This window comes from Sarcophilus harrisii, chromosome 2 (genome assembly GCF_902635505.1).
Source record: "Sarcophilus harrisii chromosome 2, mSarHar1.11, whole genome shotgun sequence".
Taxonomy (NCBI): domain Eukaryota; kingdom Metazoa; phylum Chordata; class Mammalia; order Dasyuromorphia; family Dasyuridae; genus Sarcophilus; species Sarcophilus harrisii.
In genome coordinates, this window is record NC_045427.1 from 270,866,600 (window position 1) to 270,886,206 (window position 19,607).

Genomic DNA, 19,607 nt, shown 5'->3' on the forward strand with positions numbered 1-19,607 from the left:
TTGGTGAAAGGAGCGACCCTGTTGTCAGAAGGAGGGAGGGAACAAGCATGTTTTGCACAAATAACTACAATTTTGTCAGTAAAAGAAAAAGGTCTTCTGTTAGCATGGGAGGATTGAAAAGAAGTTTGCAACATGGATGTATAAAAAGATTGGATACAGCATTGAGATCCCAGTTAAGATTAAATAGTGTGACTTAACACCGTACTCCAAGATAAGGTCAAAATGGGTTCATGACCTAGGCATAAAGAATGAGATTATAAATAAATTAGAGGAACACAGGATAGTTTACCTCTCAGACCTGTGGAAGAGGAAGGAATTTATGACCAAAGAAGAACTAGAGATCATTACTGATCACAAAATAGAAAATTTTGATTATACCAAACTGAAAAGTCTTTGTACAAACAAAACTAATGCAGACAAGATTAGAAGGGAAGCAATAAACTGGGAAAATATTTTTACAGTCAAAGATTCTTATAAAGGACTCATTTCCAAAGCAGATAGAGAATTGATTGTAATTTATAAGAAATCAAGCCATTCTCCAATTGATAAATGGTCAAAGGATATTAACAGACAATTCTCAGATGAAGAAATTGAAACCATTTCTAGCCATATAAAAAAATGCTCCAAGTCATTATTAATCAGAGAAATGCAAATTAAGACAACTCTGAGATACCACTACACACCTGTCAGACTGGCTAGAATGACAGGGAAAGATAATGCGGAATGTTGGAGGGGATGTGGGAAAACAGAGACACTAATACATTGTTGGTGGAATTGTGAATACATCCAACCATTCTGGAGAACAATTTGGAACTATGCTCAAAAAGTTATCAAACTGTGCATACCCTTTGATCCAGCAATGTTACTACTGGGCTTATATCCCAAAGAGATCATAAAGAAGGGAAAGGGACCTGTATGTGCACGAATGTTTGTGGCAGCCCTCTTTGTAGGGGCCAGAAACTGGAAACTGAGTGGATGCCCGTCAATTGGAGAATGGCTGAATAAATTGTGGCATATGACTATTATGGAATATTATTGTTCTGTAAGAAATGACCAACAGGATGATTTCAGAAAGGCCTGGAGAGACTCACACGAACTGATGCTGAGTGAAACGAGCAGGGCCAAGAGATCATTATATACTTCAACAACAACAATACTGTATGATGACCAATTCTGATGGACCTGGCCATTCTCAGCAATGAGATGAACCAAATCAGTTCCAATGGAGCAGTAATGAACTGAACCAGCTACGCCCAGAGAAAGAACTCTGGGAGATGACTAAAAACCATTACATTGAATTCCCAATCCCTATATTTTTGCCCACCTGCATTTTTTATTTCCTTCACAAGCTAATTGTACAATATTTCAGAGTTTGATTCTTTTTGTACAGCAAAATAACAGTTTGGTCATGTATACTTATTGTGTATCTAATTTATATTTTAATATATTTAACATCTACTGGTCATCCTGCCATCTGGGGGAGGGGGTGGGGGGAAGAAGGGGAAAAATTGGAACAAGAGGTTTGGCAATTGTCAATGCTGTAAAGTTACCCATACATATAACCTGTAAATAAAAGGCTATTAAAATTTTTTTAAAAAGTCCAAAAAAAAAGATTAAATAGTGTGACTATTAAAATTGTCTGGCATTAAATTGTTATAAATCTAGTCAGTACAGTTGTGTGATTTCCTCCATCAGAGTACTACAACCCAAGAGAAGGAGCAGAAAAGTCATCATGAGAGTAATCAGTATTGTTTGGTAAGGCTTGAACAATATTACAAGAAAAATTCATGGAAACAAGTTACAAGAAGGATTCATGGAAAGGATGGCCTCCTGACCTTGTCCTTGAAAAAAGAGTAGTAGTGCAGCACAAAGAATATTGGAGAGTATTTTTTCCAAGAATAATGAATAGTTTGCCTCATAAACGAAATTAGAAGATTATATGAAGCAGCTATATGTAGCTTGAAGAGTAATGAGTAGAAAGCACTTAAAATATATCTAGTTAATTTACATTTTCAGAGCTGCTTACTCACTGAAAATATGGGCTATTTTATAATTTGTACTAGTATCTCCACTGTGCTAAGCATATGCCTATGTGAAGTGAAGCATATGCTATGCCTAGTGAAGATAGTAGGCATTATTATTGAAGAATTGTTGATCACTTATACAGTGTTGTATGATTTATATACTCTTTTTTTTTTTTTTTTTTTTTTTTTTTTTAGACTTTCTTCAATACAGAAAACATATGGAAGTCCTTTAAAAACTCCTTCAGTGGTTTACAAACAAAGACTTTATGAACTATTGGCTTTATTACCTCCTGAGATCTATGCAGGTATGTGCTTTGAGTAGAAATGGATGCTATTATTTCATGACTGTGTTGTGTATATAGTTAATTATTTCCAAAGAACTCATGGTGTTTTAGTAGTAAATATCATCTTCCATAGTATAATATCTCTTTAAGTAGAGTATGTTAAAAAACCAAAACCACTGCCAAGTCTTGTGTTCTATATTGTTTCTCCTCTTTGAAAAAAAATCAATGCAATATAATTGCAGCATTCATCAAAGATATGTCTTTAATTTTAATGTCACTCAAAATCCTGTGTGAGACCTAATTAGTCACAAGAGTTAGGCTTTAATCTATTGTGGAGTCTAGACAGTGTATAGATAAAGCAAACTCATTTGGAAGTGTGATGCCTGCTGTCTTCACTCTAGTCTACATTTAATTACCTCATAAATTTTCTCATAAGACATTAGGATATCTATACTAGCACCTAACTAAGTATGAAATAAGAAAATAGATTTAAATAGCTAAATAAATACTAGTTCCAAATGATATCATTAGGCCTTCTATAAATGCCAGCTTAATCATTATCAGGAAGCAAGTAAAATAGCCTCTTTTGATTGTTTGTAAGGGATGTAAAGGAGATAGGTACTGAAATTGGCAAACATTTCTAAGATTGCAAAGTAAATTTCTGTAATTGTTATTCTTTTTAAAAGATATAAGAATCTTTCAACTTATCAGGAGAATAACTTTATTTGAAAACATAGCAGTTTGGAAACAAACACACATGCTGGGTTTGGGAAGAATATAAATAGTGGTGAAACCATGATTTAAAAAAAAACCTTTTCTATAGATGTAAACTATTGAATAAATTTAACATTTCAGAACCATTGGTAATTTGAACATTGATTAAAAACAAAGCTAAACCACAAAATTTTTGAAAGATTTTTTCCCCTATAGAAAATAGGAAAAAAATTATTTTCAAGTATTTACTTGAGGACTCAGTCATATTAAACTGATATGTCATTTTCTCAGCCCTAATTAGAGAACTGACAGCAGATTACAATAATTTGCTTACTGTGGGTTACAATAAATAGTGGGAAATCAACTAGGGATGAGGAAGAAAGTGTTGCATTTCTCGCTTGAAATTAGAGCAAGGGTTAAAAATACAAGTAGATATTATGCAAGTAAATGTTCAGAAAATAGACTTGAAAATCAGCATTTGTGACTCAAGTGAAATTTGAAAACAAAGAATAAGCACCATTTTACTGTGCCCCTCTCTCTCTCTCATATAATATTTGATATGAAAGAAAAAGATATATTAATAAAATATAGCCAAAAGCTTTCTGTTAATTTGATAACTTTTTATAATTTATTTGTTACTGTGTTTTTCTACTCTGTTTTATATCTATGATATTAGTTTTTACCTAGGTCATTTAAAAATACTGTCCTCCAAATTCCTACCCTGATGCCTCATTGTGAACGGAAGGAAACTGAGTTCTATTTCATGATAACAGAGCTGCAAAGATTGGTAGTGTGAATCTTAAGGTCCCTGATGCAGAATCAATTAGTTAAGTTGGAAGAAGCTCTTCAAACATTTGGCCCAATGATGATCAATTTTTTTAAACATAGCAATTCTTTTTTTTTTTAATTTATTTTATTGTAGCTTTTTATCTACAAAACATGCATGGGTAATCTTTCAACATTTACCCTTGCAAAACCTTCTGTTCCAAATTTTCCCCTTCTTCCTTCCACTCCCTCCCCTAGATGGCAAGTAATCCAATATATGTTAATTAAGTATTTTTAAATATATGTTAAATCCTATATATATACACATACATGTTGATACAGTTATCTTGCTGCACAAGAAAAGTTGGATCTAGAAAGGAAAAAAAAACCTGAGGAGGAAAAGAAAATGCAAGCAAACAATAACAGAAAGAGTGAAAATATTATGTTGTGGTCCACACTCAGTTCCAATAGTCCTCTCTCTGGCTGTAGATGGCTCTCTTCATTACTGAACAATTGGAACTGGTTTGAATCATCTCATTGTTGAAGAGAGTCACATCCATCAGAATTGATCATTGTATAGTCTTCTTGTTGCTGTGTATAATGATCTGGTTATGCTCATTTCACTTAGCATCAATTCATGTAAGTCTCTCCAAGCCTTAATGAAATCATCCTGCTGGTCATTTTTTGCAGAACAATAACATTCCATAACATTCTTATACCATAATTTATTCAGCCATTCTCCAATTGATGGGCATTCATTCAGTTTCCAGTTTCTAGCCACTATAAAAAGGGCTGCCACAAACATTTTTGTATATATGAGTCCCTTTCCCTCCAAGATATCTTTGGAATATAATCCCAGTAGAAACACTGCTGAGTCAGAGGGTATGCACAGTTTGATAACTTTTTGAGCATAGTTCCAAATTGCTCTCCAGAATGGATGGATCCGTTCACAATTCCATCAACAATGTATAGTGTCCCACTTTTCTCACATCCCCTCCAACATTCGTCATTATCTTTTCCTGTAACCTTAACCAATTGACAAGTTATAATGGTGTCTCAATGTTGCTTAATTTGCATTTCTCTGATCTGTAGTGATTTGGAACACTCTTTCATATGATTAGAAATAGTTTTGGGGCAGCTAAGTAGTACAGTGGATAGAGCATCAGCTCTGAAGTCAGGAGGACCTAAGTTCAAATCTGGTCTCAGATACTTAACACTTCCTAACTGTGTGACCTTAGGCAAGTCACTTAACCCCAATTGCCTCAGGGGGGAAAAAAACTAAAAAGAAATAGTTTCAATTTCTTCGTCTGAAAATTGTCTGTTTATATCCTTTGATCATTTGTCAATTGGAGAATGGCTTGATTTCTTATAAATTTGAGTCAATTTTCTATATATTTTGGAAATTAGGCCTTTATCAGAACCTTTGAAAATAAAAAAAAATAGCAATTCTTAAAAACCATCTAAGACACAATCCTGAATACTGGATGTTTTCAAAATAATATGATATCCCAATTAAAGTTAAAATAATTTGCTTGTAGAACAAACTATTAAGAATAATCATTATTAAAGTTCACATTTATAAAAAGTAGTGTTTTTCTCAGAACTCTACTAGGTAGTTTAAGTAGCCGTAGTTTATAGTTGAAACAGAAGAACAAGTGTGGAGAAGTAGGAAGAACTAGTCATCAGACAAGGATTGTCTCCCTAGGTTTGAATCCCTACTTCTACAAGATTACCTGTGTGACCTTGGGTAAGTTATGTGACCTCTCCAAAGTTCTTCAGTAAGACAAGGAAAGTGAACAGTATGTAGATAATATTTTAAGTCCCTTGAACTTGCACTACATCTTCCTGCTTTATATTAAAGATGCTTTTATCCCTCTTGTAAGTTGAAATTCATGCACACATAGGATTTTGACAGGAAATTTGTCATTTAATTTTGAAAAACAATAAGGAACAGTGTAATCGTGTTAAATATTATAAAATAAATATGATATATGAATTTAATCACTTTACTTGATCTCTAGCATGTATGTTTCTTTATTTCCAAAGTCAGTTAATTTTTCAAATAAAATTATTTTTCCTCCAAGTTTGAAAAGTTTGTATGTCTTTATAAAACAATAACCTGTTAGAGAAATTTTCTTTGCAATTTTAGAATTGTTGGCCCATTTTAGTACTTGTCTTCTTCACATCTGTCATGATACCAGAAGATGTCAGAGTATTTCACTTTTGCACTCTTGACAGCTAACCTATTGGGGTAATTTAGATAGCACAGGGGAACTCTCCAAAAGCAATAATCAGCAATTTAGATTATAAGGGTTTTGGGGGTTTTTTTCCTCATAGCACCTTGCAGTCATTTTGGATTACTTACTGTTCTTTGAATGTGATATTCCATCTTAGTCTCTCCTTGACTTTATTTTGGCTGTACACCAGTCAAGAATTCTTCCCCTTCTAACCTTTGACTTCCCAGATCTTTTGTTTAAGCACCACCTCCACAAGACCTTTCTTCTGATATACTAATGTCATTCCATTTTTGGTCACCTTCCATCTATTCTATATTTGACTTGTGTACTTTGATTTATGTATGCTGTTTCTTCCAAAGGAAATCCTTCCAAGTTATAATTATATTACACATATAGTTAACACTTTAAATGTGAATTTTATTATAGTAATATTGAATATAAGATTACAATAATAATAATAAAGATAAATATTTGAAATTATACTATAAATCAGTGGAGGAAAATGAGCTGACTTATAAGTATGATTTACATCTTTTTCTGATTCATATTATACCAAGAGCAATTAGCTTTTGCTATCCTTCATGTACCTCAGTTATATCATTAAAAGAATCACAACATGTTCTTTAAGTTGTTTTGCGCTAGTTATGTTGTATTTTTACTGATCAGTTCATATCTCTTCCTTGGTATCGCCTATAAAAATTTGCACATTCAAAATACATATCTGCAAGACAGTTGTTCAGATTTTTAGGAATAATGTCTGGCCTGTGGAATAGAACAAAACTAACCAGACCTTAAAAAAGAAAATAGCCTTGGAATCAGGAAGATCAGGGTTTCAAATCCTGATTTTGACAATATCCTAGCTCTATGGTCATGAATAAGTTATTTAACTTACCCTCTCTCTCTCTCAGGACTCTACTTTTTGACTCTCTCTGAGTTGCAGTTGACAATGCTGATCTGCCTTATTAGAAGTAGTTTCCAAGTTGTGAGTTCCCCACACTGATGAAACCATAGATCTGGACAAAAATGGAATCTGAGTCCTCACAAAGATAAAATTCATTACCTATATTCTAACCACCTAAATATTTGGTTTTTTGTTTTGTTTTGGCCTCATCAGGAAGCCTCTGTGCTATCCTCAAAGAGCTGGCTGCTGACCTGACTTCTTCTGATACCCAGATGGCAGCATCCACTTTCTTACTTCCACCCCTCTGTCACCAAGATGATCTTTTATTACTAAGTCCTTTGCTACAAGACACTGACCACAGATTTATTGAAGAACAGGTAAAGTCCATTCTCAGATAGTTCCTTGGGTCATGGTTCACAAGCTTCATTTGTTGTTTTGTTTTGTTTTTTAGCTCCTCCTTGGTAATGGTGTTGCTTGTGGAAGTCTAGAGTATGACCCATTTTCAGTTTATGAACATGGCATAGAAGGGGATTCAGTACCTAAGCCCCTACCTCCAATGTTGTCACTTATCAGCTCTGCAGCCAGGCTTTTTGGAATTGTATGTGCCCATGTAGCAGAATCTCAAAGGTAAACAATTTTAATCTCTTGAATAACAAATGGAAATATGTTATATAACTGTTAAATATCTAGAATAGAAATGAAAATTAGGAAAATCACTGTCAATCTGTACAAATCTTAGGTTAGATTTAGAGAAATTGTTAGATCTTTATAAGAGAAATATATTGTTATCAATATATTGTAAAGTTATTGTTATAAGAGAAATATACTGAGTATATGCTATGAATATAGGATTGTGCTACTACCCCCATCAAGAATCAAAGTGTAACATGTTATAGAGTTAACAGTCTAAATGCAGGGAGAGAATATATATGCATGAAAAGTTAAGTCTAAGATATGAATTCTTTCATAAAATAGTATATGATTAAACCCCACAGTAGAGGCAGTAAACTCAAAAGAAATGAAGCTGAGCTAAAGTAGTCATTTGAAGGCTTCATGAGAAAAACTGGTGTAAGCTCTCCTAGAAATTTAGTATAATTTAGGACATAAAGTGGATTTTAAATAATTGGCATAAGTCAGGGGGCCGAAGCTTTTTTTTTTTTTTTTTTTTAATGGTTCAGGGATTTAAATTAGTCTCTGGAAATATAGCACTGGGAAAAAAATTTCTGAAAGTATTATTTTCATTTAATTTTTTTTTAAATGAATCTTGTACCTAGATAATTTGATTTCCTCTTTCTAATAACTAATGAGAAGTTTCTGTTCATATCCATAATCCAATTATGGTTTAAATAGTATGATTTTTCATCATTGTCCTTTTTTGTAGTACTGTTTAACATATATTTGTATTATTATTATGTTTAAGCCATTGTTCAGGTTCTTCTAATGGTAGGAATATTGAATTCTAATGCATTTTGCAGTATGTATCAATTTTTAAAATATTTTAAAGTTGGGAGGTAATTAAAAAAGAAACCTGCTAACTTAAGTAGTAATAATTAGATAAAATGGGTAGTAGTTTGAAAAATATTAAGAAATATAGTCAGGACAGTAGATCATATTGAGAAAATAGGTCATAAGCAATTATCTGTATTATCTGTATTCTCCAGTGGATTTCATTAGAAAACGAGGGAAAACAAATTGCATGAAGGAAGCAGATGTAAAAGTTATCCCACTAAGCTCTGAATTATAGAAGTTATAAGATTTAAAATTGGATTCTATCTATAAACTTTCTCATTTTCTGATAATTATGGTGTAACATTTATTAAAGATCACTTTTAGTCTCCCTTTAAACTTTGGCTTTGTGTGTGTGTGTATATATATATATATATATATATATATATATATATATATATATTTTTTTTTTTTTTTTTTTTTTTTTTTTTTTTTTTTTTTTTTTTTTATTTTTTTTTTTTTTTTTATATTTTTTTTTTTGAGACAAAACTGTATCTAAAAAATAAGTCTTAAAGTAAAAGAGGAGCAGGTAGTCATTAAAAGCTCGTAATTTTTGTTAGACACTCCATACTTGGAAGTTTTCCTTTTGGTTGCATTTTGTGGCATACAACACCAATACTTAAAGAAGTTCTATTTAAAGATTAAACTGAGAATAGAAAGTAGTTTTTCTCTGTTTCAATCCCTTTATGCTTAGAATAAGAAAAATTTTCATTTTTAGAGCATCTTAAATCCTAAACCATAGGAACAGTTTTTATCAATATTGGCATGAGATTATGCTTAAACCCCTCACTGTAGAACATTTAATCAATCAGTAAACATTTATTAAGTGCTTACTATACACCTAGCATTGTGCTAAGCACTGGAGGTACATAAGAGGCAAAAGGCAGTCCCTGCCTTCAGCAAGCTCACAATCTGATGGGGTGAGCTACTGGTAAACAAATCAGTACAAAACAAGCTGTATGCAGAATAAGCAAGAAATATTAACAGAGGAAAGTCATTGTATATAAGGAGGCATTAGGAAAGGCTCCCTGTAAAAGATAAGATTTACTTGAGATCCAAAGGAAGTCAGCTGCGCCAATAGGTGGAATTGAGGAGGATGACCCTTCCAATCATAGAGGACACCTGAAGAGAATACCCAGACTCAGGAGATGGGATTATCTTGCTCCTGGAAAAGCAGCAACCTGGAGGCCACTGTCACTAGATTGAATTGTATGTAAAAAGGTATGAGAAGACTGGAAAAATAGGAAGGAGCTAGTTTATGAAGGGCATTGAGTGCCAAATAGCAGATATTATATTTGATTTTAGAAATGATAGGGGATCTATTGGAGTTTATTGAGCACAGAGGTGATGTTATCAGACCTGACTTTTAGAAAATCACTTTGGTGGTTGAATGGAGGACATATTAAAATGAAGAGAGACTAGCCCATCATTAGGTTATTGCAGTAATAGAAGTGTGAAGTGATAAGAGCCTACAGCAGAATGGTGGCAGTGTTAGGAGAGAGAGGTTATTTTAAATATCTGTCTATACATTAAACAATTTAAAATAGATTAGTTGCTCAAGGTAGAATCCTTCATGAAGTTAACTGCTTCTTAAATAATGTATGTTCTAATCTTATATGAAGTTGATTCTACTGACTCACTGTCTGCATGTCATATAATTTATTTTTTTCTCATCTTTTTGAAAAGAAATGGGTTTATACCAATTCATTGACATAATCTTGCCTGAACACAGATATATATATATATATATATCATATGCTCAGCACCTCTCTGGAAATAGTGATGCCTTCTGTGTCTGGGAAATAGGTAAAGCTAGCTGATCTTCTCATTAACACCATATTTTTATAACAACTCATCTAGCTCCTAAAAGATTTTTTAAAAAGTCATATTGTGACTCAAGATTAAAAATCCTTGCAAACTTTTCAGATGTAACTAGTTAGCAGTAAGAATGAAAAATAGCATAATCTCTCCTCTAAAGAGGGATCTAGTTCAATAGGAGGAATAAATTAGTACACATGAATATGAAACAACATAGAAAATGATAAAATCAAAAGGAGAAGTCTAGACAAATTAAAGAATTAGGAGGCAAAGACCACTTTCACATAAGATTAATCAAGGGTACTTCATGGATGAAGAAGCACTTGACCTAGGCATTGAAAGGAAAAAAGGGGGTTTATAAGAGGTGGAGATATAATAGGGACTTCATTCCATGAGGCAGAATGTGAGAATGCAGAAAAGATTCTAGAAGGCAGGACAAAATTAAGAAATGCTAACAGTTCAATTTAATTGGCACATGTTTATGATTTGATGATAAGAAGTAGAGTGAAATAGAGCATTTGTGAAATAATTACAAATAATAAAAGTGGAAATATTATGGAGACTATAATAGGGTTTAAAAGATAGGCTAAGGAGTTTGTATTTTACCTTTTGGATAGTGGAAAACCAGTAAAGTTTTTTGAGCAATAAGCAAATTTGTTAATAGGATTTTTTTTAGCAGCTCTTTTAGGGATGGATTTAAGAGAAAAGAAAGACTGAATAAAAGAAGACTAGTTGATAACCTCCTGTGTAGCTCAGGTAATACCACAATTGTTAATTGTATATATGACCATGGGAATAAAAGGTATACATAAATGACTTGGGGTTTTTTCTTGCTTTTTTTGAAGTGTATTTATTTGTTTAAAATTTAAATACAAAATAGAAAAAAGATTGCAAAGAGAAACAGTATAAAAATAAAATAAAATAGCCTTGGCATATACCTATATGGAGAGTCAGAAGAGAGGGCAAAAGATGAGGCAACAAAAGTAACCCAAGAAGGTATAATTAGTTAGGAGAACCAGAGGAAATCAGTGTCTTAGAATACAGTGAAGGAGAAAGTAGGAAAAATAGCTCATGTAACAAGTAGTCATTTTAAATTTTTCAGAAAGGTCAAGGATGATGAGAATTAAGAAGGTAGTTAGTTTGACAATTAAGAAGTTAACAGTATGTGTAGAATGATGAAAGCAGAAATCAAAAGCAAGGAGGTTTGTTGTGAGTGGTAAAAAGAAAGAAGAGGTGAATCTAGAATACTTTCTAGAACTTTAGTGAGGATGAAGAAAACATATATGATAACATCTTGAGGAGGTAATATCAGAGTCAGGGAAAGATTATTTAGGAGGGATTTTGTATTATTTTTAGGATAGGAAGGCAAGTATATATTTGTATACAAAAGGAAAGAACCCAGTAGAGAGGGAGAGATTGATGATAAGAGAGTAGAGAAAGGTCCCATCGGGAAGGAGTTCCTGAAGGAGATGAAAGAAAATGAGATAAAGCACATGTGTTAATTTAGTGAGGAGGAGGGCCACGCCATTTCCAAAACTGGGGATGGAGGACAGTATAGATGAAGAATTAATTCAGTGTTATGTTATGTGGAAGCAGAGTGATCAGAAAACTTAAAAGATATGGTCTCAATATCATATTTAATCAAAACTCAATTTTCACAGGGGTTAACATTCCTAGAAAATGATGCAAAAGGTAAAAAAATATAAACAATAATACATTGAATCTCTAGGAAATAGGTTTGGTTCTCACCACCACCAAAAACTATAATCTTTCACTAGAGATTGCTAAAAAGTATACTTTACTGCATATAAATCTTTATTTTAAAAAATCCTGATAATATGTATTTTCTCTAACACTATAATCATGAATAAACCATAAAATCTAGTACACAAAATAAAATTAATAATGTACAAATCATTTTTCCTGTTAGTGATTCTCTAGAATTCTGTGATCTTTTGTGCTAATATCTCAATTTTAAAAATTTGATTTCAGATATTATTCCCTTTTCGTAACACATGAAATCTACAATACCTTAAGTACTGTACAGCAAATAAAATTCTTAAAACTAAAGTATTTTTAATTTGGATCTTACCTTCCCCTGTGTCAGGTGGCAGTGCAAGGGCATTACACTGTATACTATACTACTGCAAACTTCTCTAAAGTTGGCCTCTGAAAACCAATGGAGAGGTTACTGGGACTTTAGTCACTGCTCTTAAGACACTGAAAATGGCAAGATCTCAAGATCATTTAGAGTCAAAAAGATTTGTACTTTGGAGGCATAATTGCAATACAAAATTTGAGTTTTAAAGAAATACAAAAATATGCAACAAATGCATGAGGTATTTTACAAAGGTAGGGTAAACAGGACCAATAAATTGTCTGGTAGGATACTACACATTCCACAAATTTGCGTGCATCACACACATACAAATGCTTGAAGTCACAAAAGTTGAATACACAAATGTTGAGGATTGACTGTACTAAAAGATGAAGTAATGGGGGTTGAATTGGGAACTTAGGGAAGTTGGAAACAACTGCTGTGGGAAGTATAGTAGTTCATTAGAAATGAATAAATTGATTGCCTTGCAGTATTGAGTGTCCATTGTAGAGTGGGCAATTATGAATTTGTGGTGGATACCAGAAAAGATTGTTTCATGACTTCCTTATAGATGCTTTAATAATAGAAAATGTGCATGACTCAGAATTAAGAATTAGCAAGATAGAAACAGGGGAAGGAGTGAAGGAAGAGGAGGAATTAGCAAAGGTATGGAATTTGTCATTATTGTGAAAACTATTGATTGAAATAACCTTTTAAAGCCAATGAAAAGGTAATGGACAAATAGGTATGAAAGGCTAGAGGTCATCATGAGAATGAAGAACAGGTTTAGGAGAAGGAAATGCCATAGGGAGAGTTGTGTGAATAGGAATTTGTAATTAGAGAAGGAAATTTCAGAGATAAGGATTTTAGAGATAAAATATCTTTATATATTCTCAGTAATTGAGGAAATGAAGTTCCTAACGGTTGATGATGATGACCTCAGAGGCCAGTTTTAGAAGAATCACCAGAGTGAGTGCTGAAGTTATTGAAAGTGATGGCAAGATTCAGATTAAAAGAAAATATAACCAGATGCTGACATGAGAAAGATGAGAGACTGTCTTGAAGATAGTTAATAATGTACATAATCATGTAAGATGATATAATTTGATGAAATGAACTTCCAAGGAGATCAAGTTGTTGAATGATACTAATAAATAAGTAGTCTGGATGTGCTAGAAGAGATCACATAAAATCATTTTCACATTTGTTGTAGGATTGGCACTTTTAAGAAAAAATCCATATATCATAGCCTTTTGGGTGAATAGGAACAATGTATCATCTGTACATATTAAATATTCCTATTTTCTCCTTTATGAAATTTACTCTAGAGAAGCAATGTGACATAGTATTGGACCCAGAGTTTGGAAGGCTTGAATTCAGTTTTGCCTCTGACACTAACAGTTGTGTGATTTTGAGCAAATCACTTAAATCTCTCTTGATATTGGGTAATCCTTAAAGCCAAACCCTAGGTTACTGTTACATATGTAACTGTTAACTCATTTTAGTTAACATCTGACTTTTCATGACCCCATTTGAGGTTTTTTTGACAAAGAAAACATTTTCAGATGAGGAAACTGAGACAAACCTAATTAAAAGTGACTTGCCCAGAGTCACACATCTGAGGCCATATTTGAACTCAAGAAGATGAGTCTTCCTGACTCCAGGCCCAGCACTCTATCCACTGTACCAACTCAGCCTTATAATGAGTGGCAGTCTATTGGCACTGATAGAATACACACAAAAAAATTCATGTCCTTGATGTATTATTTCATCTAATACGATTCCCTTTTCTATAAAATTTTAAGTTTTTAACCATCAGGTGTATAAATTTTAATGCCTTTTACAAGATAATTTAAATAAGAAATTATCATAGAAATGTCAAGAAATGTCCTTTTGACTTTTTAATAAATATTTCATTTTATCTATACGTGCTTTTTTTTTTTTTTTTTTTTTTTTTTTTTTTTTTTTTTTTTTTTTTTTTTTTTTACATTTTTTGCTTTTGATTTTAAGGCTCTTGGTATTGGAACAACTTTTGGACAAAATAAAACACACAAAAGCATCTCGTCAACAAGTAGTACAATTACATGTTATGGCAGCATTTTCTAATTTTTTGAAGGTAAGCCTTATATTTTATACATAAAAATTTGCTTATGTGTTCTTTTAATGACAAAAAAAGCCAGTAGCTTCCTTTACCTTCTCTTGAGTAAATTGTTTCAAGAGCTGAACTTCCTTTCCTATAACTGAGTACAGTAAAGCCTGATGTGTAAAGCATAGCAATCTTATAATATTTGGTACCTTTTTTACAGTATCAGCAGACTTTTATTTAGTACTTACTAGGTAAGGGCACTGTACAAGTGATTTTTTTTGAATGCCCATGAACTTTACATTATGTGTATTATTAACTTATGAATACAGGATATTTCTCAAAACCCTTTACAACTTAAAACTCTAGGTTGTTGATGTTATCTGTTACAAACTCACCAAATAATCACAAGGGATCTGGAACTAAATTACAAGTATAAAACCATCTACTTTAATCAATAATAATTATTATTTAAGAAAAGATTTATGGCATTTGTAATTTTTTTTTATCATGCTTATCATTTCCTCTTTATCCTTATTGAACTATATTGTTCATAATAAGGGATTTTTTTCCCTCATGGTCTAAAGATATGCTGTTTAAGGGCTTGACATTAAAATATATTACTATAAATTCATGAAGTTAAATATTAAATTTTGTCAAATTGTTATTAACATGGATCAAAATTAGAGCTTTCATAGTTAAGGGTTTTCTTTTTAATGTAAATTTGTTTTATTTACATTAGTACTATTACTGAGAAGAAGCCCACTTTTAAAACTAAAATCAATAGTAATAGTCATTTGTCCAAATGTGTATGTATACATATATGTGTGTGAATATATTTATTTATGTGTGTATACACATTTATGTGCTTCTGAACTACTTAGGAAAATTCAGCAATTCTGCAAACATTTATGAAAAACCTAATGTCATAATAACAACTAATATTCATATAAAATTTACTGTGTACCATGCATTGTACTAAAACATTTACATACATTATTTCATTACATATATTATTTCATAAATATGTATTTCATAACATATGTTCATATAAAAACTTAGAAACAAATATAAAGCACAGCATCTGATATTAAGGGATAGACATCCTTAAGAAGTAGGGATGCAACAGGAAATATGACAGAAAATATAATGTAAGTTAAGAAGTGATCCCATCACTCAAAAAAGAGGGATCTAAATAAAGTGTACCAGAATTTTTAAGAATAAAACCTGGACATCAGGGAAAACTATACAAAGATCCAAAGAGCTTCAAAAGAGCATAAAGATGAGGAGAGAATACATAATAGTCATGGAGGAGTAACATAGAGATCATATGTTCTCTCTCAACATTGATCTCTATGTTCTATAAAATTTAAGTGTTATACACACATTATTTCATTTGATCTTCACAATAATCCTGCCATCTAGGTTATTATCCTCATTCTATAAGGATAGAAACTGAGCCTTTAGAGAGGTTGTTATACAGTGATTGTTTCTTAGGCAAGATTTTAATTCAAATCTTCCAAATCTGGGACTCATTCCATTATACGACCTGACTATACCAGTTTGTATCAATGCTCAGAGACAGAAAGTGGTATTTTAAATTAAGTTCAGCACCTACTTAACCATTTTGCCTGAAAAGAGAATAATATCAATTAAAGTTAAAAAGGACCTTCAAAAACAAATAGTAATTTTAAATGACAGACTAATCATACATTCAATCAACAGTACTTCATCTTTCTTTTATTTTCTATTTATTCTATTTCTATTTATTTTCTAGAATTTACTATTTTATTGAGAAAGCTGAGGCCATTATTGTAAGCTTAATTTCCTGTGTGCCAAGCACTGCATGTGCCAGGGAATATAGGAAACAGAGGTGAAACAATCTTTAAAGGAGTCTGTAGTTTCACTAGAAGAGATAGTATGTATGTATGTAGAGGCAAGGAAATGTAGTTGGAGGATCAGTTAAATTTTCATGTATAAAAGATACTTAAATTGAGCCTTGAAAGAAGCCAGGGATTCTACAAGGTAAAGGTGAGGGAGAAGTGAGTTACAATCATTGGGGAAAGCTAGTAAAAAAGGCACAGAGATAGGAGAGGGCAAATTGTGTGGAAAAACAATTAGAAGGCCAGCCTAGTTTTAATTCAGTTTTAGTATTGTAACTTCGAAGAAAATACCCAACTGCAGGTGCCCATCAAGCAGTTTGTATAATAGCAAAATGTATAGATTTGTCACCTTCGAAAAATGTGTGGAAGAGAGAATGAAGATAGAAGATCCAGAATTGAAGCATAGGAAGCACTCATTTTTAAGAGGAAAGAGAAGTATTATTAAACAACAAAAGAACTTCAGTCATCAGACCATTAGGAGTGAAATCAAGAGGGAATGATTATTGTTCATGCAAGTCAGAGGAAGAAAGGAATTCTTGAAGCTGAAGGTGAGCAATAATAAAAGCTGCTGAAAGTTAAAGGAAGATAAGAACTTGGAAAAAGCTATCACATTTAGTAAGGCAGAGATCCTTGGCAACTATTTCAGTAGAGTTAGAAGCTGGACCAAAAGGGAGGTGAACAGCAAATGGATAGTAAGAAAATAGAAGTAACAAGGACAGACCTTCTTCTGAAGGCTTTAGCAGGGAAAATAACAAACAATTTATAGTAATTTAGCTACTGCTTTAAGGATAGGAGAGATCTAACCATGTTTGTAGAAAAGGAGTCAATAGATAGGAAGAAATTGAAGATGAAAGTGAAAGGGAATGATTGATGATGTGGGCTGCTGAAAGAGGCAGGAAGGGAAGAGATTGAGTATACAGTAGCAGTTAATTAGCTTTGGGGGAAAATGAATGTAATTTCATTTTCTAAGAATGAAAAGGAGAATGGTTTCAGTTTTCTCCATGCAATAGAAGAGAGATGAATTAGAGTAGTTCTGGCAATTTGAGATAAGAATGTGTGAAACAACTACTGTAAGGATTGTGAGAAATAAAAAGATTGTCTTGCATTAGTGCACTAAGGCACCACTTCCTCCATTAGTGTTCAGCATCTTGAAAATAATATTAAGGTGACTGAGATTTGAGTTTAATGAAACCATGAATAATAAAAGATTCAAGGATAAAACTCACTGAGATTGTTAGACATAGTACTGAAGGGAAGAAAGTGAGATCTCAACAGAGATAGTGATTGAGTGGAAGAACAAAGAATGATAGAAAGATTGGAACAGTCTTTGGAATGAGGTGGGCAGTAGGAGAGATTGAAAAACAGAAAATTTTTATCAGAAAAGGAAATTTCTGAGTTCAAGATCTTATAAGTAAACAGTTTTAAGTAAGAGTAGGATCATCATATTGTGAGTGTCTGAGATAGAATGGAAATGAATGTTATGGGAATTAAGGAAATAGAGGCCTGGATTGTCAAAATGTCATGAACTTTAATGCTGATGATTGAAACATTTTTTTTTAAAATATAGCTAGTATTGAAATTTGTTTTAGTTGACTGTATATATTTGTTAACAGATCTTTCCATATCAGTTTGGAGGGGGAGTAGATTTTAGTTAATTGAAAAAAAAATTGGGAATATACACATAAGTATTATTAAAGAGTAGTCCAAAAAGTTATCTTAAGGAGCAGGTAGTGCCCATATTATTTCAGTGCATCAGGAATCTGTCATTCATTACCATAAGTACTCCTTTTACACTGCCCCTTTTATACTTTAATGAATTCTATTGGAAATTGCTATGGCTGGTGATAAGCCTTTCCTAACTTAGTGGGTTGGTCATGAGACGCGAACAGATGAACTAAGACTCTTCTGTAGGCCTTGAACTTAAAATCTCTCCATCTTAGTAGATCTTTCCAGAGCTGAGCTTCAGCAATATAACATGCCATCTCCGTGTCTTCATAAAGTATTGTAGTAGTTCTCATAAAAATTAATTATTTTCTAGGACCTGTGTTTTTTAATAAAAAACATTTACATTTCCATTTGACACTTTTAATTTAAAGCTGTTGAGACATACAAGCATTAACCTGTTAAAAGCAAATAAATTTATATGCACTAGGATCTGGAAAAAAGTACGACAGGAAATCCCAAATTATTAATAATAATATCATAATTTAATGCATTAAAGTCTCATAACTTTACATATATTTTCTCATTTGAACCTCCCAATAAGTTAGTGAGATAAGTACTATTATTCCCATTTTACAGATAAGGAAACTGAAACTCAGAGACTAAATGACAGCTCCATGATAGAGGTGAGCTTGAACCTAATTCTTCCTGATTCCAAATTTGAAACTCTATCCACTATATTACATTCAGAGTGGCCAAGAGTGTTCTTGAAATAAATCATTTGGCTTCACATGGCCTTGGTTTCCTCATCTATAAAATTTTGGAATGGGACTAGATCAGGTGTTAACAATTTTGTGTGTGTGTGTGTGTGTGTGTGTGTGATAACTCCTTTTGTTATTCTTGTGAAGCCTATGCACCCCTTCTCAGAATGATGTTTTTGAATGCATAGATGAAATGTGTAGGATTACCAAGAAAATCACTTATATTGAAATACAGTTATCAATTTTTTAAGTTCATGAAATCCAGATTAATAACTTGTGCATTAGATGACTTCTAAACTCTTATAGTTCTAATGTTCTACGATTTTAATGCAGAAGTAGCAGTGACTGCTCTCTTTCATCTCAAAGTTTTTCTCTATGACAGATCAAAAGCACCTTCTTCATTGAAGTCTTTCCTGATCCTACAAATTACTAGTTCTCTCCTTGTCAAACTGAGCATACAATGATGATCGGTATATTCATTAAGTGTGTATTATGTTAATATTTCAAATACAGAGAAAACAAAGACAAAAATGTTCCCTAAGCTAAAAAATGATTTTTCCCTGAAGTCTCAGAGCTCTTTGTACTTCTTATGTTCATATTATTCTCTACTTTGTCTAATATTTTGTTGTATGTTTTATTTCCACATTTGGATTGAAGACACCTTGATGATAGAATTCTTTTTCTTTATATTTTTTAGTATTTAGTGTAGTACCTTGTATATGTGCAATGTGCTCAACAAATATGTAGTCTAAACCAGTGAACATGGGCATGAAAGAAAATAGGTATAGCTTTATATAATAAAAAAAAATCCATCTGGCTTCTGTTGGAATTTATTTTGACCTGTTCTCTAAGATAATTTGTTTGGTTGCAA

The 19,607-nt window shown here is 32.3% G+C and overlaps 1 protein-coding gene across 6 annotated transcripts in view; it reads left to right on the plus strand.

Moving 5' to 3' along the window:
* The window catches only part of HEATR5A (HEAT repeat containing 5A), a 156,661-nt gene that overhangs the window by 63,023 nt on the left and 74,031 nt on the right, over window positions 1-19,607 (plus strand). For all 6 annotated transcript variants that reach the window (XR_004231970.1, XM_031952256.1, XM_023501135.2 and 3 more), the window contains exons 14-17: window positions 2,220-2,329; window positions 7,139-7,302; window positions 7,377-7,552; window positions 14,358-14,463. Coding sequence is in view for 5 of the 6 variants with exons in the window: in XM_031952256.1 (XP_031808116.1) it covers window positions 2,220-2,329; window positions 7,139-7,302; window positions 7,377-7,552; window positions 14,358-14,463 (556 nt within the window). In the remaining variant the exon portion in view is untranslated. The remainder of the gene's footprint in view (window positions 1-2,219; window positions 2,330-7,138; window positions 7,303-7,376; window positions 7,553-14,357; window positions 14,464-19,607) is intronic.